This window comes from Rhipicephalus microplus, chromosome 4 (assembly GCF_043290135.1).
Source record: "Rhipicephalus microplus isolate Deutch F79 chromosome 4, USDA_Rmic, whole genome shotgun sequence".
NCBI lineage: Eukaryota > Metazoa > Arthropoda > Arachnida > Ixodida > Ixodidae > Rhipicephalus > Rhipicephalus microplus.
This window is the reverse complement of record NC_134703.1, coordinates 36,242,356-36,266,565: the sequence shown is the minus strand read 5'-3', so window position 1 is coordinate 36,266,565 and position 24,210 is coordinate 36,242,356. Positions and strand designations below refer to the sequence as shown.

Sequence of the window (24,210 nt, the reverse complement as noted above, 5' to 3'; positions counted from 1 at the left end):
TCGACACGTGAATCGGGAGACGCTATACATAGGACATGATCTCTGTTCTGTTTTGTGTGCTGTTGGATCACATCATTTCGGAACATTAGGTCCCTCGAAAGAAAGCTAAGTATTGGTTCTCTTTTTCTTATTTATTTTTCCTTTCTCTGAACTGGGGTCTCTCTTCTTACGCGAAACACATACATATTCTTAGCGTTTTTGTGTTCTCGACAGGTTAGGTTATGAGATGTTATGGAGGCTGTTATACGGAAGGATGGAAAAATGATACGCTGAAGCAATTTCTTTCAGCTTTAAACACGAGTCCCGAACGTTATTTCATAGTAGACAAATGAAAAGAAGGACTCTCGACTGGAAAACAGGCGTTTTGAAGCGATGCAGCAGTAGAGAAAGAAGTGTGGAGCGATGGACGAAATTTTGCATCAAGGCCACTCCCTCTGTGAAATGTCGCAGACAGCTCCTCCTTTATATATATATATATATATATATATATATATATATATATATATATATATATATATATATATATATATATATATATATATATATATATATATATATATATATATATATATATATATATATATATATATATATATATATATAAAGGCGCGGCCGACGGCTTCTTTGCCCACTAGCAGCCAAAGCTGCAAGCTTGAGGGCAAGCAGGCGAGTCCACAGCAGCAAAAAAGAAAAAGCATCAGTGGTTGCCGTTTCTGGGAAGAGTGGAACGGCTTCGGCGGTTGGGTTGTGATCGGAAGGTTGTGGGTCGCCTTCGAGGCGTTATGCTAGCGGGAAAGCAGGGAGGGAGGATGCTGGGGGGTGGGGGGCACTGGCAGAGGGGGCAGATGCAATCATTCCTGGATGTCGCCGGAGCCGTGTTTCCTGCGCGCATTGATCGGAACACGGCCTGGTGGTGGGAAGCTTACGGGCCGAAAAGAGATCAGTGGTCTTGTGCGTGCGTCTGCACGTATGTGGTCCGCATAGATGGAGGACGAGGAGGCGCGCGCTCGTGGCGGCCGTCTTCGGCAGCGTCGCGGCCGTGACAAACGACGGACGCGTGCTGATGGGAATATAAATGCGGCTGCGGAGACAATGTGGTATCCTTTGGTGCCGCCGAGCGCGAGCGAAGCACGGACCTCGCAGCCACCCATCCTTTGTCTTTGTTTCTGTCCTCGAAGCACCGGACTTATGCGGCTTCGTGTTCGACTAGTGGCGAAATAAAGCGCGAATGCTACTTCCCATCTTGGCACACTTCCCGATACACGTGTCTGGCACAGACTAATGCGCTTATAACCGCAGTTTCGGGGCGAGCAAGCTGTCCTGCAGGATTCAGAAATGCGATGATTCCAAACTGTGAAAAGACACTGTTGCTTGCATAAACGGGCGCTTGTTTTCCTACAACTGCGGCTGTTGGAACGTGTGAAAGAATAAGAAAGCATGGACACCAACCGGTGTATTCCTCGTTTTTTTGCTTTCTATAAGAGATGCATTGTCTTTTGTTGTTGTTTTTTTCATATTTATAAAGCAGGCTTGCGTTGGCACATGCATGCCGTAGTGTTTAAAAACGACGTGACAAGAGTATGACGTAACTTTTTAGAGATACACAGTGGAGATTTCCATTGTGAAACCGGGTGTGAATGACCAGTACGAAAGATAAGTAAACGCAAGTGAATCATATTCCACACTTTGAAGGCTACAACTTCAATTGGTTGACGCCGCGAAGCATGAAGTGCAGCTAGTGCACCAGCGAGCCCTAGGAACATTTAATGCTGCCACCATTTCTGGCAAATTCATTCTGAATAGCGCTATATAAATGAAATAATTACTGCCTTTCGCTAAAGAGGCTAATAACTTCGTCGCGTCTTCGACCTTTCATGTGTCGTGGTTTGTGGTGCCATTTCTTGTCAGTTTACTACCATGACAGCTATCATGACTTGTAAGTTTTATTAGAAGCCGGGCAGCCTAGAAATTAGGGCAAGTTATTCCTACTTTTCAAAGGTCGTATGCACTGAATCCACATTTGGTGTGCTTTGTAGAGAATAAAACGTCTCATAATGCTATTTTACATATTAAGTCAGCGTGCAGTCCTTCTATCGCTCTTACTGAGTGAAATTGAATTAGGGTTTCTTTTATGGCTGTTCTGCGTGACGCTTTTTTTATTCAAATAATGAATAGCAAAAGTTGTTGCCATTATGATGCCACCGACTCTTTCTTGTCGCTTAGGAGATAAAATGAGCTATAAAAATATAAATAGAGACGCGAAATACACTAGCGTAGTATACAAGATGTGCGAATACAGCACAATTGAACGCAACGTATAAGTCAAGATACAACAAATCAGTTGACATAAACACAAATAATGTATCACAAAAATGAGTTTATATGTTCCAACTCATATTCTGTATGTAGGTACGCATAGCCGCACAATTTTGCGATAGTGGCTACTTGAGATCAATTTGATGCAGTCCTTAACTGTAAAGAAGTGAAGAAAAAAACAAAACAAAAAGAAAAACGCCCGTGGCTCAAGCATCTCAGAATCGAACCTTAAAAATAAATAAAAAAGAAAGTGGTGAGACTTGTAGCTAAGACACATTTTTGTGCAGCCAAGAATCTGACACCTTAGTATTATAACAAGGCCACCTTAGATTTCGCGACCATTACACATGATGAGTAGATGTTCCGAAGTGACTGGCAGCAAAGAAATAAAAAAACAGACAAAAAAGTACGTCAACCCATAACAGCTTACACGGGAGACCGAAAAAGAAAAGTAACAGTGAATTGCGTTTGATTTCACTTTTACCGTACTTATTAGAATGATTACGCTCACGAAAAAAATCTACAAGGCAGTAATGTGACAAGCTTGTGTGAGCTCGTAACTTGCACAATCGTAAAAACAACGTACATGAAGTTACGCTGATAAAAGCAATGGGACAAAGCCAAGCTACACCTTTGAAGACAAAGTAACGACAACTGCAAAACGAAACAACAAGCCAAACTGAGACTTCCTAGCTTTATTGTTTCCTCAACGTCAGCGAAATACAGCAACAAGTAATAAGACAGATTCGCAGGATAAACGTTTTCCCTTATACAGATGGACCAGAAAGCCGGCGCTCAAAGCAGCTCGTTACAGAAGGCCTGCGATGGCGTTTCTTTCAAACGTCATCTAATTTTGTGAATTTTGCGCACTACGCATTGACGTCCGCGCGCGGAGCTCGATTTTGTTTTCTATCAAGGTCTGTATATCGCGACAGAAACCCCGAACGAAAAAAAGAAGAAGATGAAAGAAAGTGGTATATCAAAACGAGGTCCGCTGGAAAACGGCCTGCCGCGAAACAAAAGGCAAGAGCCAACTCAGGCTGATGACGCGCCATCAAGTACGATACGGACGCAACGGAAGTCACGAGGAAAATGAAGGAAAGCCATCAGGACGGGGCAAGAAGTAAAAAAAAAAAAGCGGGCAGTCGCGGTGAGAACGGGCCGACCAAGGGCAGAATAAAAAGAAAAAAAAAACAACAACGTCATCGGCACGCTTACGCGCAGCATAGCAATGAAACTACACAGAGTCGCCAGATCTGAACGTTCTTGCCTTTATCGCCGCGCGACAAAGAACCGCAGTGGCGGCGCGCGGTCGCCCTGCCGTGTCCGTCGGCTTCACCGCACGCTCGCAAGAACCGGGGGGAAGCGGAACGTACGCGCAGAAGCGGCCATCCAGGCGGACTCGCATTAAAGCGATTATAATATATGAAGCAGCCACTGGCTCCGACCGTACGGAAGAGAGCCTTCCACTTTCTCCGGTACCGCCATCCACCCCGACCTCCTTTCCTCCTGGTTCGTGGACATTGGTTCTGATTTTCTTTACCCGAGTTTTGTTTTTTTTTTCGTTTACCCGGGCTTTCTCTCTCTCACTTCCTCTGCCCCGACTCGGAAGCGCGAGTCGCATTAATCATGATTCCTAGCTGCCATAGCCAGCCAGAGCCGGCAGCCCTCTTGGCAGGAAAGAGTTTTTTTACGCTGGGTAGATCGTCGTTACTCTTCTCCTTCCGCGCGTTTCCTTTCCTCACTCATTTTTTTTCTCAATGCACAGTCCCACTTTTCCGAGGGAGGGAAATGTGAATGTACTGCACCGTATAGATTGCGACTAGGTCAACTGAAAAAAGCTACAACAAAATAAATCGCGCGAACGCTATGGCATGGACGCGGGAACGAAAACGCCGAGCATTCGTTACTTCTCAGGACCTGTCTGACGAGCCGTGTACTAACTCTTCGGAAGGCCCTGTACCAACTCTCCACCGCTCCTCCTCCTCCTCCCGTGCGCATGGAATTCGCACCTCTCGTCAGGATGAGCCGGTTGCGCGAGAAGCCTTGATGACCACTTTGTCTATCCCGTCCTCGTCCTCCACATTACGGTAGCATTCGCCACTAACTTTGAGCTACGGATCACTAAACAGGAAGCTCTGAGGCTTACGTTAACTCGGTAAATGAGGTGGCTGGCTTTACTTTATAGAGCTAACGAGCTTCACAGGAGACAAGTTCATCGCCCCTTGCCGAATTGTACGAGAAACTTACCCGCTGGTCACGCTACAATGTACGAGGTTTTATTTTTCTTTTCTAAATGCCTCGTCTCAGTGATTAAAACCGCAAACTAGGGTTTTGCGTCATGGGGAGCGAACACGCTTATCGCGAGGTGTGACGTTTGGACGTGAAATGGGCGCTGTGTTGCGAAACGACCGCAGCCAACGTAGCTGTCGTGGTTTAGCTGCAGCACTACGTGGCGACGCAATTCGGAGAGCATGGAAATGAATCTTGCGTATACATTGCGTATACATTTTGAAGGTGAGATTTTCTACGCATTCACTCTTTGTCGCTACGAAATTGCGAAACGAGCCTGGATCCTTCGTTTCTTCGACATGTCTAGTAGTACCACTGTTCATGCGATGCAACTTGTGAAAGAGCGAGATACGCATGTGCTTTACAATCAGTTTACGCGCAGGCTGGTAACGAATTGCGGTAGGCTAAAACAATCTAAGTGGAGAAAGGGAGAGAGAGAGAGAGAGAGAGAGAGAGAGAGATAAAGATGCAAGGAAAGGCAGGGAGGTTAACCAGACGCACATCCGGTTTGCTACCCTGCACTGGGGAAGGGATGAAGGGGAGAAAAGAGGTTGCAGAGAGATGAGAATGTACACACAATCACGAGCACACTCGGGGAGCACACCAATTAAGTGGGATGCCCGAAATAATGTCTATATCAGTTCAGCTTCGTATAAGTGGGATGCCCGAAATACTGTCTATATCAGTTCAGCTTCGTATAAGTGTCATTGTCTGAAGGCAGCATACATATTTATTAAAGAGGTTCGCTTTAAATGCGTAGGAGGACACTCAGGAGCCCCGAATTTCTCGCGCATCACTCAGACGCGTTTCGCAGGGAATGTATAATCGAAATAAAAGCGCAAATAATATTGGAATGAACAGAGCGGGCGGCGCGCTCTTTGCCGGGATGGGGAGTGCGAGCGGAAGAGAAGAAAGATGGTGTCAACTTTTCCCACTCTTTTTTATTACTCGTGTAGAGTGACAGCGTTTTTTATTGCGTGCTCGATGCACCAATGATTGCAGGGATGACTCAGTGTGCCTTTGAGTGTGATTTGATATGCGTTGCAGCGGGGAGCTGCATCAGCGTATATTGATTCTGAGAGCATACAGAATAGTGAAGTTTTATGTGCATCTTGCTCATTTGAGTGTACTAGTCTCGGTGTATTAAAGTTCCGAAGGCGATTCTTGATATTCTCGATGTTATAGGCTTTTCTCCGAGATGAATTCAAAGCTCTAACCCAGCGCAGGGGCTCAGCAGCCATGCCTATTGATCTGCCGATGAGAAGTAAGTACTTTGTTGAATTCCTGAGGCGTTATATTCGCAGATGTGGAACACAAAAAGAATCATCAGAGCGTAGGCAATGATACTTAGACTTTTGCAGACGGGTTCATACCCAAATTTGTCCTTTTTCTACAAAATTTTTTCCAGTACTCACACTAACAGCTCCTGCCCCCGTTGTAGGGAGGTAGCTAATTTAGAGTTCATGCTCTGGTGGTGGCCTTCGTTAAAGGGCAGCGATCAAGCCAATGAAGCCAAGTGGTGCACAACCGTAGGAAGTCCCAACGTAAAGATCACCTTTGGGCCATCCAGAGGGCCCACGATGCGGCGGCCAGGCTTAATCTTACCGTTTCAACGCAAGAGGGGCTCATTGCATGCTAGTTGCGTTTCTCAGGACTACCAATTAAGTTCGAACAACCAATCAATTTTCTCGCTTCGTTCTGTTACTATCCGCATATTACAATTCACATGCGTTCATCTCATCTTACACAAAACGATGGCTGTTTTCGACTTAATGACGCTTCGCAATAAGAATAAACATTGCGCTTGCAACAAACAGGCAGGGTGGGTGCATTTCAGTGGCGCAGCCAGGGGGTGGTACAACGGGCCCGACACTCCCCACTCCCCTAGAAATTTTTTTTCGCCATGGCATACCCAGCAAAAAAGAAATGACAATTACTAATAGGTGACTTCCCCCCTCCCCCCAAAAGAAAGTTTCTGCCTACGCCCCCGATGTGATCCCCCAAATTATTACTGTAATGTTGCATTGTGTAACCGTATCCATAATGTTCTGAGAACGAAACAGTAATACAAAAAAATGAACCGTCAACGGCTTCGATAATCTCGCCCCTTTGCGATACTGTGCCTCAAGCGAGCAGATCAGGCGGAAGCCTGCCACGAAACTTCAGGCGCGCATTTCGCCTAAAAAGTGAAGTGGAAAGTTTGAAAGAGAAAGGCCAAAGTCGACGCATCCCATACACCACGGCGTTCAGCGGCACGTCTCGGCAAACGGCGCCGCGAGGCACTTTGCGATTGCAACGCCACGAAGCGCCAGATGGAGTCATGTGCCGTAATTAACGAACGTGTAGCGTGCGTGGGAAGCACGGCGGGCCAAAATAGCCCGCCTTATAACTTCGGAGGGAGCCAACGAAGGGTACCGACAGGAAAGTGGAGCGCGGAAAACTTGATGCTATCACTGAAGAGAGCGCATCTCATCACGTCGTCTGGTGGCTCCCTCTCTCGGCCTCTCACGCCGCTGCCACTTGTTCAGAACAGCCGCTTGCGCGCATCGCTTCCACTTGACGAGAGCAGACATGCAGTGCCTCGTGCTCCCACGATTTCGACAGAAGCTGTTCTACTTATTCCACTCTTTTGTGGTGTGTGTTTTGTTTCGTTCGTTCCTTCTCCGCGCCCCCCTTTCACTTGATCTCTCTCTTTTTCGTCTACAACCCTCGCGTCTTCCGACCAGCGCCGAAATTTATGTGGGCTCAGGAAATTCCTGGCGTTCAAAAGATGTATAGGGGCTTCCCTTTGAAGCGATATTGCGCCCCGGAGATTTCGTGTCCTCTGCACGCAGCTCGACATTGTTTGGCCTGTTTTATGAGACAATTTCTCTCTTAATTCTTTTTAGTCTGCGAAGAGTCCATATATATATATATATATATATATATATATATATATATATATATATATATATATATATATATATATATATATATATATATATATATATATATATATATATGTGTGAAAAAGTGTATACTTAAGGGCTCGTTTTTTTTGCGTTTTGACACAATATTAATTAACTCTAACAGACAATAATGCCAAGGAAACTATAGGGGAAGTTATTAGACCGAATTATAGGGTAATTGTGAAAAAGAAATGTGGGTGGAAAGATAACTTGCCGTGGGCAGCAACCGAACCTGCCATCTTCGAATACGTTATATATATATTATAAATATATATATATATATACATATATATATATATATATATATATATATATATATATATATATATATATATATATATATACATATATATATATATATATATATATATATATATATATATATATATATATATATATATATATATATATATATATATATGCCTACCATGCTTTTGTGAAATGTAACATTTTTACATTTTTCACAATGAGCCTCTAACACCCTCAGAATTTTTTTCCATGACTCCGATTTGGTTGCGGTGCAGAGTAAAGAACCACAGGTGGTTGAAATTTGCGGAGCCCTCCACTACGGCGTCTCTCCTAATCATATGGTTGTTTTGGGACGCTATTCCCCCATATCAATCAATCCCTAAGCGATTTTTTTTTATTCCTATGTGAAACAAGGAATTCCAATTGCCCCTTGGAGAGTGCACTAAAGTATCACTTCATTAAAAAATACTTCTGGCGTTTGTTCTAGAGAGTCTAGCCTTTTAATAATCATTCCGAGGTCTCCAACGGTAATTTCTTTCTTTTCCTGATAATATACGAATTCTTTTATACAAATTTTGTGTTATCGAGTTTCAACCCGTCACCGAAACTAAGGGATGGTGCGTGCAACTTACACAACGAGTGCCGGCACAAGGTTGAAGTGTACTCCGTCTTAGAAGGGCACGAAAAACAAGAAAAAAAGATCGAATGAAGAAAGATTGGAAAGTTCCAAATCAGAACTCACTATGACAGCAGGGCACGAGCGTCGCGTTAAGTGGGAATACAAGACGAGTTGCGAAAGCTGTAGGAATCTTTACTTTTGTTTTTTCTCTTTGATGCTTAATATGAGTGTCTTTGCACGCTGCTGTCACGCACAAGTGAGTTGAAGGTTCGAAGCTGCTGAGTGATCTAACGTCGAGTACCGAAGATCTTTAATATGAGAAGATATAAGGTAATGTGTAAAAATGGCTAAAAAAAAATATAGGAGTGAACTTTTCCTATTCCCTCTTCTTTTCATGTTACCTCTCTTCTTTTTACGTTTCTTTCGGAAACGACGAAGCAGCAGCTGGCTCTGAATAGCCGCAGGCGCTGTACGCGAGAAAAGTAAGGTTGGCTTTCCTAGATCAAGAATCACTACAATGCCAAGCAACATCTATTATTCAAAGTCCCTCTTTCTATGCACATATGATGTCATACTTCGTGTATATTATGTACATGGCAAGAAAGTCTACAAACGGAGAAAAAAAACTAGCCACTGCTTGTGGACATTATTTAACAGGTCGTTCAAGGTTCTCGTTGGCGGGAGTGGTGGGGGAAAAAAACGGTGGCGTTTAATTCCTATTCGCCAAATAGGCTATTTTATGACCTCGCCTGGCAATCGATATTTGAGACTGCTACTTCGAACTTCTGTTGTTTTTTTGCATTTACTAGTCATTTTATTGGTTATAGGCACATACGATAAGAAGCAAGTCTGACGACTGAAGTTTTTACGTTTTGTTGGCCATAGCGCAATGTCATATGATCTATTTCTGGCTTATTTATATGTTTTATAATTTGCTGCTTTGGTTGCCAGTTTAGCTTGAAGGGTAAATAGGATGGCTACTTTTTGTTACTTTTAGCTGCGTTCTGGCTTTTCTTCAATTCCACCAAACAGCAACCGAGCGAGAGTTTCAACATCAGAAGTTAGTGATCCTGTCTAACATACCCATCATCTCGGTATCTCATTTTTGCATATACAGAAAAAACAACAGAATAAGAAGTTACGGGGTCTAACGCATTGCCTAACAGAGTTGAACGCGGTAGCGATGTCCTGTTCCTAGTGCGTACTTCAAGCACTGTGTGCATGAAACCTTTTTTAAGTTTGCTGTGAAGTCACTACGTGGCCTTAAGGGAACAGTCCAAGAAGTGACTGTGACTTTTGTAGGCTGTGACTTTTGTAGAAGTCACGACGTCATTATGATAATCACAAGTTCTGACACCCGCTGGCGCAATGGACGCTTGTACGATGCGTTATTACTGAAATATTTAATGTTGTATTGTGAGGCATGTGTAGAGAAAGCGTGTGTTCGTTTAGCATGAAAGTTACTTTCAGTGAATTTTCAAGCGGAGAAAGTTATTTTCACCGCATTTACAAGGAGACGCATGGCCGTGTGGTAAACATGCCACGCAAACGACTCGGTTTCAATCCCGACTCATACCCGAAAACCCGGGTTTGATCCCCTCTCCAACCCAGTTTCGTTACTGCGAAAGTGGTTATGAGATCAAATCTCGGGTAACGCGCAGCGCCACAGTTGTCCGCCGCCGCCACCACCGGTGTCCGTAACCACTGTAACAGTAATAAGAAAAAAAACTAGTACCAAGGACAGAGTCAGGCTAGAATCCGGGTCCGCTGCGTGCCAGTCCAGTATTATACCATTGAGCCACGCAAGCGCTTGGGACTTGTTCGCGAAATTGTTTTAGGTAGGCTTGATGTCATTCATTCATTAATTCATTCATTATTATTTCCAACAAGTCTTTTACAACTAGTTGGGGGGTCCATCAGGCGAAAAGCGGTTGAAAAACCACTTGAAAAACCATGTCGTCAAAGGAATCGCGTTAAAATGAGTAATAAAGCGTTTAAGAACAGCAAAAGTACAAAGAGGCGCCACATAATATGAATAGTGTAGCGAGTGGGTCGTCCAATGCTCCAATCCATTACAAAAGCTTGTTCTTGATCACCCATTAACTGTGGCACACATCTACTTCGCGTATAATTCCTCATCGTCATCAGCCACTGCTTGAACGATTGGCACAAACCTCCTCGCAATAGTTTAGCGCACACCACGCTTCTCGGAGAAATGACGAAAAATAGCATAGCGAAAGCCGGCCTACTACCATAAAATGTTTATTATTAATGACGTTGTAGGAATCAAGCAAATGTGCTTGCAGCAGTTACTTAATGAGTGTTTCGAAAAGGCTTTGAAAGGCCACCCTTCTAGCTTTCGTTGGGCTGTGCCTTCTTCGCAGGCCTAGCGTTATCATCACCATTCTTCATTCCTCTTTCCTTTCTCCTTCCTTTAACCCCTTTATAGAGTAGCAGGCTAGAGTGAACTAGCTCAGGCCGACTTCTCTGCCATTTAATAAATTCTTTGTATATATATAATCTATTTTAATTGCATTGTTCTCAATTTTTTTGTCACACTTATGATGATTTTCGCTCACAACCAACGGTGCTGACGCCGGAGTTTCTGTGAATTTCGCTCTTTATCGTTATCGCGTTAAAATAAAGTAGAACAAGAAATTTTGCTTTGAATAATCAAATATCCAATGCTTTTTGACTACGTTATTTATAATGATAGTTTATAATCAAATGCCCTGACTTGCAGAGAAAATATCATATTTTTTTTCTTTGCTTGTGTCCATGGTTGACTTTGATGGATGGCCAGCCGCGTTGCAAAATGCAGTATGCGAAAAGGTTGCCTTCGCAGAGCCTAGAGGCTTTAAATTTCTTATTCAGCTACGTATACTACACCATCGATTGCTTACGCAACGTTGTGAATGTCACCTTAACCTTTCACTTTTTGATTAAAAAAACTAGGGCAACACTTCGTCAACCGTGGTTGAGGATGTTTATAATAATGCATATCTTTTCCTGAAGGTATCTAAAGAGAGCAACTTACACCAAGTTGATGCCGTCTTCATACAGTGGACGGCGAGACATTCCTGTCACACGGAGAAAATTTCTATTACATCCACCAAAACACCTCACGTACAGAAAATTGAGAAAAAAAAAGGAAATATTGCGTCACTGTTTGGAGATTACGCGGGACACGCAATAAACAGGTTTCTTTTTTTTTTCTTCAGGGTCAAAGCACCTATCTGTCAGTGCTGAGCTCGCAGTAAGTGAAATAGGCAGTGACTCGGCTGAAAACAATCGGGGGGCCAAGAGGCGACAAGGGCGGAGCGTCATATACCCATTCCTTTGTGTTCATCGGCGCTCGTCTCTCCTATGCTCGCACAGTTGATTTATATTTCGTCTCGACATTGGCGTCACGTGGTGCTTCGGTAAAAGGCCCGTGTGCCGCAGTGAATAGATACAGCGACGCCGCCGATGTCAACCGTTCACTCAATCCAGAGAAGATGGCGAAAAACGATCGAGTGCTCCATTACGAAAACCTGTTTATCAAGCGATATTGAGCCTCTACACTCGAGATATTCCCAGGGCGCTCGCGTTTCAACCTTGTCTACGTACACCGCTCCTTGCTTCTCACTTAACGACGCCCTTGGATGCCCTTGGATGAGTTTGAAACATTCGTTTGTTATTAGGTTTTACGGTGTTGTTGTTGGCAAAGAGCGAATAAGTAGACGCTTTTCTCATTATCGGCGACCAAGACGTTTTTTTCAGGAGACAATGCCCACGCCACTCTTCAACTTCGCATTGCTTGTCCTTGCACCTCTTCTCTCTTCCTACCCTCCTCTTTATTTTTTTGCCAAGCTGCTTTTATTTAAACATTGCAGAACCGCCGCCTGTCATCTGTCATGTTCGGCGCTGCGACAGAGCTATCTCCCGTGACAGTGGTTCCACTGATTGCCTCTCCTTTTAGCTTAGCCACAACGTCTCAGTTGTCTCCCTGCTACCTTCTTTCGTCAATTCTTCGTTGTGTTTTTTTATGTGTGTGTTTGTGTGTGGGGGTGTTTGTTCTCGCGTCAGTGTTCCATCATCCTCGTTCTTCGAACTATCCCATTTAATGGGACGAGCTCTTCAAATATGAACTGCGAAGAAAAAGCAATAAACGAGGGAAGCGTATGGGTGCCTCAGCGTATGGTGTTTGCCTTTAGGTGCGAATGGATTTACGACTCGTGCGAAAATCTCTACCGAGAAATTCGCTTCAGCGTGGGACGACGAGCATGTTTGTCGCGAGGCCACAGCGCTTCTGACCGAAAGGTTGTTTGTTAATGCAGCACTCGACTTTTGTTCCTGTGCGCTCTACTTGCAAGGCATGCGATGTGCAGGTATGCGGCGCGCCACTTGTCGCGAAGCAGTAGAATATATAGATCAGTAAAGTTAAAAGGAGAAGCATCGACGCCCAGGCACTCCGTAAGAATAATTAACCAGCAAAGCTGGCACGTGTAGCCCGTGTGTTTCTCACGGACGTGAAAAAAAAAATATCCAACCAAAGGTTGAAATGGTATGCGCGGATGATTTGTGACCCCTGAACACGAAATAAACTGCTTATCTTCTATCTACCGAAACAGTTTTAGTCACTACGCATTTTTTTGTAAGTGGCTTGTATACCTCACGATCGAAAATGTAATAGTATTTCTAGACTTCAATGCCAAAAGCATAATCTGATAACTTGACACGATTGCGAGTGACTAAACCTATCGTGCCTCAGATGGTTCGTACTTCGACATTTAAGTTCAATTATAGTGTCAATGGGCGCAGACACAGGAAGAAAAAAAAACTGCATGGATCTAGTGCCGCTCTCTGAGACATATATACTGTAACATCACTCACACTTGTAAAGCGGGGAAAAGATATTGGCCAGAATGCAGGAGATATTACGTTGCTCAGCAATGCCTCAGTTTTGATTTTTTTCCTTCTAGGCCATCACAGCGACAGCCGCCCTTATGACGGCTCAACGGAGTTCATATAGGGCCGCATGGGATGCGCATTTCTCAAGAAAGCATTGAAAGGCGTCGGGGCGCCATTGCAAGAGGCGTGATTTGATCCGGGCATGGCGCCAGGCGTGACAAACATTGCAGAGACCGCGGTTTCCCGCTTTTGCGCTCACAAAGATGGCAGTGGCCGAGAGTCATTTTTTTTTTCAGAGTGAAAAAAAAAAAAACGCAATGAAGGAAAGTCACGAACAGGAAGTGCGCGTCACTTGATGGCTGACAAGTGGCTCAGGCGAGTCTATACAGCGGCAGGCATTTACTGTCCAGAAAATGTTTAAGCGCCTCAGCAATGCCTTATCTGAAGCTCCACGCTACGTCGCATCTGTTGTGCCGTTTCAATCGCGTGCACGGGCTCCGTTTCCTGAATAGCCTTCTCGTGGTGCATTTACCGCTATTGATTTGTTACTTACGCCGGCTGTTTTATAGGCCTAATAATTCTCTACATCCTTCCTCGCAACTAAACTTGAACCCCGCCTCACCTCATTAATGAATCTTTGCGCGAATAAAAACGCTTGAAGCGAGGCTGGTTTGGCATATGGTTGTGAACGTGGCGTACCAAATCGACAGAAAATCAGCAGATGCGCTCTAACTTAACACAGGTATGCAGTATACATTAATATTTTTTATTTTCAGTAATAGTATTTCGCTGATGTAACCATCTTGAGATTAAATGGTACATCGGCAAAGAGAGTACGTAAAAGCAGTTTTTGTTGCGCCCAGGGGAAATGGCGTTCATCATTCAAGCAACGCGCTACGTGCCTCAAGACAACGGGATCATTTTACGCCATTTGTACACTTATTAACATATTCATATAAACGAACACACATAATCTCGCAGGCGGAAAATAAAGACGCGCCCTACAGAAACGCTATCCTCGAGACAAACGGAGTTCGACTCGGCGCTTACCCCATCAAGTATGTCCAGCTATTTTTAGTGCATATGCTATGAAACCTTGATAGCTGATACTTGTAGCATTCTAGACAGGTTACATTCCAGAAAGGTGTTTTATAGTCGTCAGACAACTCATTCCGTTTGGTGACACCATACGAGAGTGCTGTATGTGTCCCTGCATCTCCACAGTATAAATGAATACCTTGTGACAGCAAACGGTGTAAACTGAAATGCAAAGTTGAAATCAAGAAGAACGTTCTTTTTTTCTCATGCGCGCGCACGTGTGTTTGTAAGCAGAAGCCTATTCTCGTAGAATACAAATGTAAATATAAGTAACTAACAAAAAGCATGAATACACAGTTCATCTTAATAGTAAAACCTTGTTTCTTTCTCTTTCTTAAATGTCATTCATCCATATATACGACTAAATGTAATAATAAGAGGAAAATACCAGCTGAAAAGAACCAAGTAATACCTTGTCCATTCGCACATGAAACGGGACCTGCAAGTCTCTTTCATTTAAGTACTAGGGAGCGCGAACAAGGTATTGGAAATATGTGACAACGCGTGTTTGTTATGAATGCAGAGCCACCAAATGATATTTCATTTAGGTAAAGTCTGTGGTTTCTGTAAAACAAGGAATAATTATATCTTTCTAGTTATATCACATATGCATTTCCAGCAGAGTTCTAATTCTTTGTTCGCACTTTTACAGACAGAGAGCAGTTCTCGGCGACAGCATTTGATATGTCAGTGCTAAGACAAAATAGAAGGGAACCCATTCAGAACTGTGAACCATCAGTGCTCAGGACATAAAGAAAACCGTGTGAGAAAATATGGTCATATAATGTTGAATAATTTAAGCCGATAGGCCATAACAGGTGGCGGACAATGATACCAAGATTACGTGCAACAAATCTAACATATGTCAAGACAAAAGGCAGGAGATAGAAAACAAGCAAAGCTACAATGCCTGAAAAAAGGCGGACAAAAAAAAACCGGCACATACTAAATACAATCGATGTTATCTGAAACATGCAGAGGGGATGTTATTTTTTGTTTTTGTTGAGCCAAGCTTTAGCAAATGAAGCTAAAGAGATGTACACAATTTGTACGTGAAGACATATTTTGAACAGTCGCATATGTTTAGGCAAACAGTTCTTTACAGCTGCGCAACGACGCCAACGTCAACTGGTTTATTGCAAGACCAGAAGTGGTCCGCGGATATTCAGCACTTGTGTTTGCGAAGAAAATGGTCCTGGTTAATGCTACGTTGACCATGTTCAGTGGACGAGGCTTAATTATACAGCTGAGGTTAGCGCCACATGACTCCTATATCATAGGAATACATATGTAATGTATATATAATTAGATGGCCAGCACTGCGACCAAAATTTCCGTGTCGCCAACATTCCGCCTGCATATAGGGTCTTTTTTCAAAGCACTTTAGAGATATCGCGTGGCTCTATGGTAATATTTTTGCTTGCCACGCGGAATGATAACGTTCAATTCCTGATGGGAACCTAATATTTATTCCTGGCATTCAGCTGGTGAACGCTGCCGATGTAAGTTTTGCTTAACGGTCGCGCATTTAAAATACGAAAGTCTGTTCTGACCGTTCCTGTGTAGATATAAACTATCAATAACAGCGCATACCCACATACCAGAGCCCGTGGTGTATGGGTATGCACCACACGAGTCTGCTGGAAAAGGTTGCGTACGACCTACGCTACAGAATTTTCGCGCTATTCAAGTCATGACCAGGCACGAATTCTTTTTCAAATGCGAATACATTTCTTCGTCGGGCTATGTCAGGCATACGGCGTTGTCCGCGGTGGTGTCCGCGCGCCGGCAGGTGTTATCCCTCCGCTCTTACTCGCTATCCCATAGCAACAGCTGCGTGCGCGTGCGCTTATCTCTGCCCCTAGCATGCGGAGCGTGTAGTGCGAGAGAGTGTAGGAGAGGGTAGGTGTAGTGCTTCGCTGCTCACTCTTTCTCCTCCCTGCACCCCACTCTCCCGTTCGTCGCGCCTCACTCTCAAGCGTTAACTGGCTGGGCGCCTCTCGAGACGATGGCAGAAGTCGGTGAAGGCGAATGTCTGACGGCAACATTACCCTCTCTCGGCGCAAGAAATGCATTCACAGTTTCTCACGATTTCCTACATGGAGGGGGGGGGGGCAATTTTTGCGTCTATTTTGCGCTTTTTTATGCGTGCGTGTTTCGTGTCCATCTCTGCGCAGTTTTTTTTTGAAAATCATGGCTCACGAACTTGCCCATCAGTACATATTAAGACGCATTCTTGTCAAACGCTCTTGCTCTTCCATTCTAATTTTGGTTTACGCATGCTAAGGAAGCAATCACAGTAGCACTCAAACGTAGCCTGCTAGATAGATGAATACGCATATTGAAGCACTGAAAGTACCAGCATTTTGCCAAGAAATGTTTCCTAAAAAAAAAAAAGACCAATAAGAATGATGAACATCGGTAAGCAAACGAAGAGGGGGTAAAAAAAAGAAGGAGATGGAAAAGAGAAAGCAAAAGGAGAGAGAGAAGGAAGACATGAAAGGAAAAAAAGAAGAAAAATTATTCACACTGAAACAAAGACTCACACACGTTGGGTGCCCGACGAAGCGTTCTATGAATATCCTCCTATATATTTTCTTTCGCTCATCGCACAGCACATTACAGCCAGGCAGTAGCAAGAAATAAAACCTTGTTACGTATGATAATGAAGTAACCGTATCACACATGCGAGCTACGGCGTGTGACAGTGGAAGTGCCATTATTTATGACCTTTGTCATCCTTTGATCACGAAATTAGGCGACGACACGGCATAACGCATTCAGGAGACCTTATTGAAAAGGTACAGTGATATTTGCATAAAAGGCGCTTGTTTAAAACGACGCAGGTGCCTACAGAGTAACACTTCAGAAATGCGAAAAAAAAAAAAAAACGATACTAAAATTTGACGGAGGCACGCTGTCTGCGTCTGCCATGGTTACAAAGTGCTGTGATAGAGAAAGAGGAATCGTCATTGTTGAGTCTGACAACTCGACTATTGGTACTAATAACTGTGTGTCTTTGAAATTTTGCATGTCTATCAATACGTGGCAATATATCGCAATGTGTTCACTGATAGATGCGGTACAATCTGCTTAACATATGCGGCGTTTTTTGGAAGGATTCTCTATGAGGGAGACGTTGCTTTGTTATTACGGTTTGGCCGTTGCGCGCAAATTTTATACAGAATAGAAATACAAATTCTGCGTACGCCTCATGCCAGTGAAATAAACAAAACAAAACAACCTCGAAATTATGATTTATTTAGGCTGAATTTGGCATGCTAGTTTATTGCAGTTTTAGCGGTAAAAAAGTGGTATGTATAGTCCAGCTGATTCTGAATTCTGCGTATGTTGTAGTCTACCAATAGTTCGAAATACTTGTTCTTTGAAAATGTCAAACAGAAACAAGAACACAAGAATGAATGAAATATATACAAGTTGATCGGCCAGAACTTGTTGCCTACTTGTAACACTTAACACCAGAACTTGTTGCCTACTTGTAACACTTAACACCACCAACAAAAAAATTATGTTTAAAATGGTAGCACCACTTTTCGTTTGTCGTACTACAAAAGCTTTTTAATTATAAAGACACAACTTGTACACCTTTTTCAACCCCATGAACAACATTAGCTTGAAATAAATTGAACAACCAAAAAACACTAACACATGGTATGGCTACCGTGTTCGATTGCACCCTTCCGTCGTCATGAGGAACACATGAAGAAAAATAAGATATCAAGATAATGGTATCATTTTCATTTTATCCCTTGCTCCAAGCAAAGCGAGCGTGGCTACCACAGTGCTATAGCATTGATGTTGCTGCAAGAGAAAAATTAGTTTTGTCGTTGCTTCTACGAAACGAGATTTTACAGCATGGAAAAAAAGCATACTACAACTGCAAAAAACGGGACTCTGCACCATTGAGGTTCTCGGCTACACCGGCAAACACCAAATTAGGAAGAAAGCGACACTAGCTTACTAATTGGATACATTGCACCCCTTTCATAAACACTTCGTAAAAAGCGCGAGAAATGGTTTTTCTCCGAACAGGATATATACAACATGAAAGCGCGCATGCTTGATTGAATAAGTTCGCAAACAACAGAAACACACAAAATAACAGAGAACGGTAAGGACCATGGGTTCGTTTCTCTCCTTGCCATCCTGTAGTCTTTCGCGCTCTAAAAAATGCTGCTTCATATAAGAAGCTGTCTTGTTGTCTGCAAACTGCGTTAAAAAGGTTACGATGAAGAGTAAACCACTAAAAATATTGCGTTTGCTTTGCCATCGTTCTTAATGAAGACGAGATGCAAATATATGTATTTGGCTGTGCCATTGCAACGATTAAACGAGACGGAGACAGCACCCTTGCTGCAGGCTGGCTGTTCTAATCTCGCTTCGTTCTTCACTTCTACCTCGCTCTACCTGCCCGCTTGCCTGTACATCGGCGTCTTTTTTAATATATATATATATATATATATATATATATATATATATATATATATATATATATATATATATATATATATAGATGTGTTAGGTACAACTTTCCGGATTCCAAGTCGGCCTTGCCGACCGCAAACCAAACATTGGGGTCTTTGCGGGCGTGGCCCCAGTGGCGCCGCGTCCCCGGGAGAAGAAGAGTGCGTGTTTGTTCCGCGGTGCCAAGGCGAAAATGCGAACACAGCTTGGCCTCCGGAAATAGACCCGCAGGCATCGCAAACAGTCGCTGGCGCGAAGCGCGCTGGGTCAGGAAGACCCGATAAACGCCGGGGATGCGCCACAGCGGCAGTGCGAGAAGAAGAGCGCCGAGAGCAAAAGTTGAGTGTTCGATTGGCAAGGCCATACCAGCAGACGCATTGTCTTTGAAGCCCTCTCTTATTCGTTTGCTCGTTTGTTTGCTTCTTCGCAATGCTTCCACTTTATGTACACAAGCGCGAAGTTTTTGTAGGTCCCCACAAGAAGGCTTAGATAATTTGTAAGTGTTGCTGCTGCCCGAGCCGATTTTCGTAAACGTTTGAAGGAGTGCGCGTTGGCTGCGTCTTTTCGATGTCGTATTGCCAGTGAGCTTCCACCATGGGTAGAAGAAAAAAAAAGTGCCTGCGCCAAGTGCGGCAAGGAGACTAAGCAGTGCGTATGATGGATGTTTAGACAAGTGGCTGCTCTAAATTAGATGATTTGTTTTACACTGGGATTTCCTAGATAAACTTCAACAGCGCTTTGAAAGGAGAACTATATGCTCACCGCTCTATACTTTATCATAAAAACACTGATAACTGTGAACATCAAATGCTCAGCGTTCATTTAATCTACAGTCTGCACCGCCTTCTTCCGACACCAGTCTGAATTCAGCCAGCCAAACTCATATAATAGAAATGTACCTAAATTTCTTGCAAGTTGACGTGAATTTCCCGATGAACAGTGAGCTTGTAAGGCTTGCGGCACCAGCATGCAGCTGCTATTCTTTCTAAACGTAATAATCGAGGAAATTGTCTAAACTGGGGGAGTCTTGAAAAGGCCGAAAGAACCCCGGCTCGACCAACAACGACTGACTCACCACCGGCCCGAGTGGGCCTCGATATCCACAGGCAGCAGCCGACGAGCCAGCCGAGGTGAAACCACCAGCGCGATGCTGCAGCGAAGCACGGCATGTTGGCGTGGCAGGCTGGACGGTGCGCGACGCATCCAGCGAGGAAAGCGCCGAGAGATCACCCACACACGACACGCTCACCTTTAGGCGACGCTGCCACAGAATGAAAACAAGGCCGACCGGTATGCGCGCTGCACTCCTTCCGGTTACACCGAAAGCGTTTTATAGTGCCAGAGCACCCCACATTTCACTGCACGGTGGAGATGGTCGGTATTCCCCGGGTCTGTAGAATGCGCAATCCACGACGGTCGACGACCACGTCTCTGAAAGTCTGTCAAGTGGAGGAACGATGCTCGACTGCTTCGGTCACAGTAGTGACGCAGTGCCCAGTTGCGGGTCTGCGTTTGGCCTCTACGCACAGCAGTGACGAGACGGTGCGCTAGGTTTCCGTCGCAGGTTCCCCGGCTGGTCCGCGTATCTACGCACTATTTCATTTTCTTTCTGTACAATTTAGCCATTGAAGGTGTTGCGAGTTCTTCGTCAATGATGTGACTGAGAAAAGAACAATTCCAAAAACTGTTGCGTCATAATGAAAAAAAAAAAAACAAGAGAAAAATAATGTCTGGCGCGAAATCTTTAGAGGTTGTCTGAAATGTTGATGGTCTGGATACTTTAGCGATCGGAGGCCAGTGTTGTCCGGCAAATGCGATGGAAAAAGATGACGGGCCTAGGTGGCAACCACCACATTGCGCGCACGGGTCGACCACAGCGATGGGGGTGCGGCAGCACACACACGCTGACGGGAGCTTCCCGCGCGTCGCGCGAATCGCTCACACACGTCGCACGAGTGTGAAGCGTAGCAGGAAGGCAAACAAGCACTCTCGCCCTTCTTCTTCCGGCCTTGGGACCACCAGTACGAGCCGTCGCCGATCGGGACGGTCGTGGAGGAGGCGTCGGCGCGCGCGGGTCCGGACTCCGAAGAGGCGGCTCCTCACGAGCATCGACACACGCACGCGGCGGAGGGATGCGCGCGAGTTGGGCTCTCTCCCGTCGGCCGGCGCGCGCCGGGCGAGAAACGCGGCCGCTGCATGCGCCGAACAGTCGCACGGTGGCGCTGCCGCCGCTTCCTCGCGGAAGGGCTCTGGCGGCCCCTTCCGCGACGGGGCGCTTGTATAGACTTCCTCGGACACGACATCATGAGCATGAGTCTCTCTCTACCTGGGCGACGCAAATCTAGTTTTTTTTTGTTCTTTTAAGGCAAGAGACTTCGATGTCTCTTCAAAAAAAATTTTCCCGGCAGCGGCGACCGTTCCACGGTGCCGAGAACGGGGTGATGCGAAAAATCATCAGCACCTGATGCCGGCACCATATCACGTCACCAGGACGTCAACGATCGCAAAATTTCGTCAGCTCAACTTGACGTTCACAAATTGTGGCGTGACATTATGTGACGTAACACCGCATTGTGGTGCTGTGGCATCCTGCTTCGGTCGGAGATCAAAACCAAAGGGCGCGTGACCTCAACAAAATAGAAGGAAGACGGTGCTTGACACTAGGACGTGAAGCCACAACTTGTGTTCCCTGCTTCCTTATACTGCATCGACTGAAACAAAAAAAAATGGCTTACGCCTTCTAGTCGCCCTAGATTCGGAGATAAGAAACCCCGTGGATCTTTTCTGAATAAGTATGTTGACCAGGAAGACAGAGGTCACTAGTCTCAAGCATTTTTTTCGTAAGGCACTAAATGTCAGTGCGGTCGACGGGGTCGAAGCTTAAGCATGGATCTAAATATCTATATTTGAGAATCGGCGTTCCGAGTGAAGTTGTTTTGGAGATCAGTGTGAACACGTTTCACGATGTCAATTCTCTTCAGAATGGATCCACAATTAGATACGGGAAAGACATCCTTTCAAATGGCAACACGTTTAGCAGAAAGATTGTTCGACGTCCAGCTTCCGAGCTGCAGCCCTCTTCACTGTTCCAGCCCTTGCAGGAGAAAATTTCGTGACTGCAACTCGCGAGCTGCGGTCAGTGTGAGGCCCCAAGTGGTAGGGAAAAGAAGCATTATCCATCACGCCAAAGTCGGCCTAGTGTAGACTCACGTGTGTGAAGTGAGTGAAGGATGGTATGTGACCTGTAGTAGGCTGTAATTTTGTCGACATGTTCATGCGTGAATCAAGACACGCTTTGTTCACGGGGCGCAGATAGGGGGTAGACGCTCAATTTATTACCGTCCTACAATCAACCTTCTTCAGGGAAGGAACAACGTAAGCGAATGCCCAATACATACCTAGTAGTATTATTAGTCACCAAATGAGCTTGAGAAAAGTTTTTTTTTTCTTGATGAACTCGTCTTCTTCACGTGTCTCTTTATTGTAACGAAAGTCTGGATATGAAAAAAAAAAGAAAAGAAAGCAGGCAGACAACACCGCCAATGTTCAACTGCTCCTTCAAGAGCAATGACTATGCATGCATCTGTGATGAAATGAATGAATATGTTAGCTTCAATGTAAAACAGTTAAGCGAAAACCCTTGCATTTCAACATTGATTTCCCACGGTAATCGTGTACTAAGCTTTCTACTTTGAAGATATAAGTTCATTTTCGCTGAATTACATATAAGTCGCACAACACCCGACCTATCTGTCGGACCTCAGATTCATTGCGCAGTTTATCGGGAGGGACGTGAGAGTGAGATTTAATTTTTTGCGATGTTTGTGCTGGACGTAAGCCAGACTCCTAAGAAGTGCCTTTCTTCTTTACTTTACTTATATGTTCTCATTTATTCAATTCAAGAGTCAATAATACTCTGTTGAGCTTGTGAGAAATATAGGAAAACTCTCAAAAGCAGCCACCCTGACAAGAAACTTGCTAGCCTAAAACACTCAAGCACGCTATTTTACCGCAGATCATGCAGCAACTTCGAGTTAAGGCTCTTCAGAAGGTGAACAACCGCGGCCTTTTTTATTGAAGAGCAGGAATCCACGTCTAAGTGACATTTGTCCTGCGACGTAAACAGCACGCTGTATGTTGTAGTTGGCTCAGCGTTTTTACAACATATATACCAACAAAGACATTTTCTTTCGATGTAAAGGGGCATCGATGTAATTACAATCCTACCTCAACTGAAGTATGTGTCGAAGAAATTTCGTTCAAGCACACTCGTTAGTTCAAACGGTTCAAAACTGGCTCAATGCCAGTGATTATCTCTCAGGCTTTTTTGTTAAATTGTGAGCCATTTCGCAATACTGATCTCGACAAGCAGCGAGAGTGAGTGGGCAAAAGTGTAAGAAGAAACTGAGTCCGTGAAAGACGCGGATAATCACCAGGTAAATAAGAAATGGGGTGGCCGCCGGGTGTGTGACACCGTAAATGAGTAAGCAAGCAATAGAGGCTTTAAGTGATGCTGCCTGATTACCATAATGAGGATCGATCCTTCCACAGCACGCGAGTTGTTTGTGAAGGGGTAGAAAAGAAGAAGCACGGAATAATAACAAAGGAAGCATTTAGTGGCTGTTCAAGAACAGTGCGGGCCTCTTATCGTTATACTCCGCAGCGTAAAAAGCCGCTTGCCTGAGGCACGGACTGATGTTTAGCCCTCCACCAATTGATAGCGTTCTTCCTCCATCTCTAATGGTATGCAAAGACCACGGGCTTCTTTGCTTCGAAAGAGTCCTCACACGCAAATAGCAAGAGGAATAAAACAGCATCTACGGGGCAACTGTCAGCGTTTACCTAAACGCTTCGTTATGACAACAAAATAATCTATGCAAACGGTAATTTGTGTAATCGCACCCGCACTTGACCTCGACATAAAGACACTATTCAGAGAAGTAACTGCCAAGTTAGGAAATTGAGAAAAGAGGACTGCAGGGAGTTTAACCAGGTGCTAGGATCTGACATAATACCCGTGCACGGGCGTGGGGGAATATGTGATTGGAAAGATGAAGAGATAAAAAACAAATATGAAGAAAGCACGGTTACGCACACACACGAGAGCATAATCTCAAAGGGAGAGAGAGAGAGAGAGAATAAATTGAGAGAAAGGTAGAGAGGTCAACCACAATTGTAGCATTCGGTTTGCTATATTGCACTAAGGGGATGGTGTAATAAAAGGGAGAAAAAAGGAAAAACAAAAGGGGACGCAAGAAAAAAAAAACATTCCAGAAGTGAGAGTGCTATGGCCTATTGAATAGGCCACTA

The 24,210-nt window shown here is 44.4% G+C and overlaps 1 protein-coding gene across 4 annotated transcripts in view; it reads right to left on the bottom strand.

Moving 5' to 3' along the window:
* The window catches only part of LOC119172588 (neural cell adhesion molecule 2), a 227,326-nt gene extending 206,243 nt beyond the window's left edge, over positions 1-21,083 (bottom strand). For 2 of the 4 annotated variants that reach the window (XM_075892548.1, XM_075892551.1), the window contains exon 1: positions 19,976-21,083. In XM_075892548.1, coding sequence (XP_075748663.1) covers positions 19,976-20,069 — 94 coding nt within the window. In that variant the 5' untranslated portion in view covers positions 20,070-21,083. The remainder of the gene's footprint in view (positions 1-19,975) is intronic. The other 2 variants (XM_075892550.1, XM_075892552.1) reach the window with 1 other exon arrangement.
* Between the last annotated feature and the right edge of the window lie 3,127 nt (positions 21,084-24,210).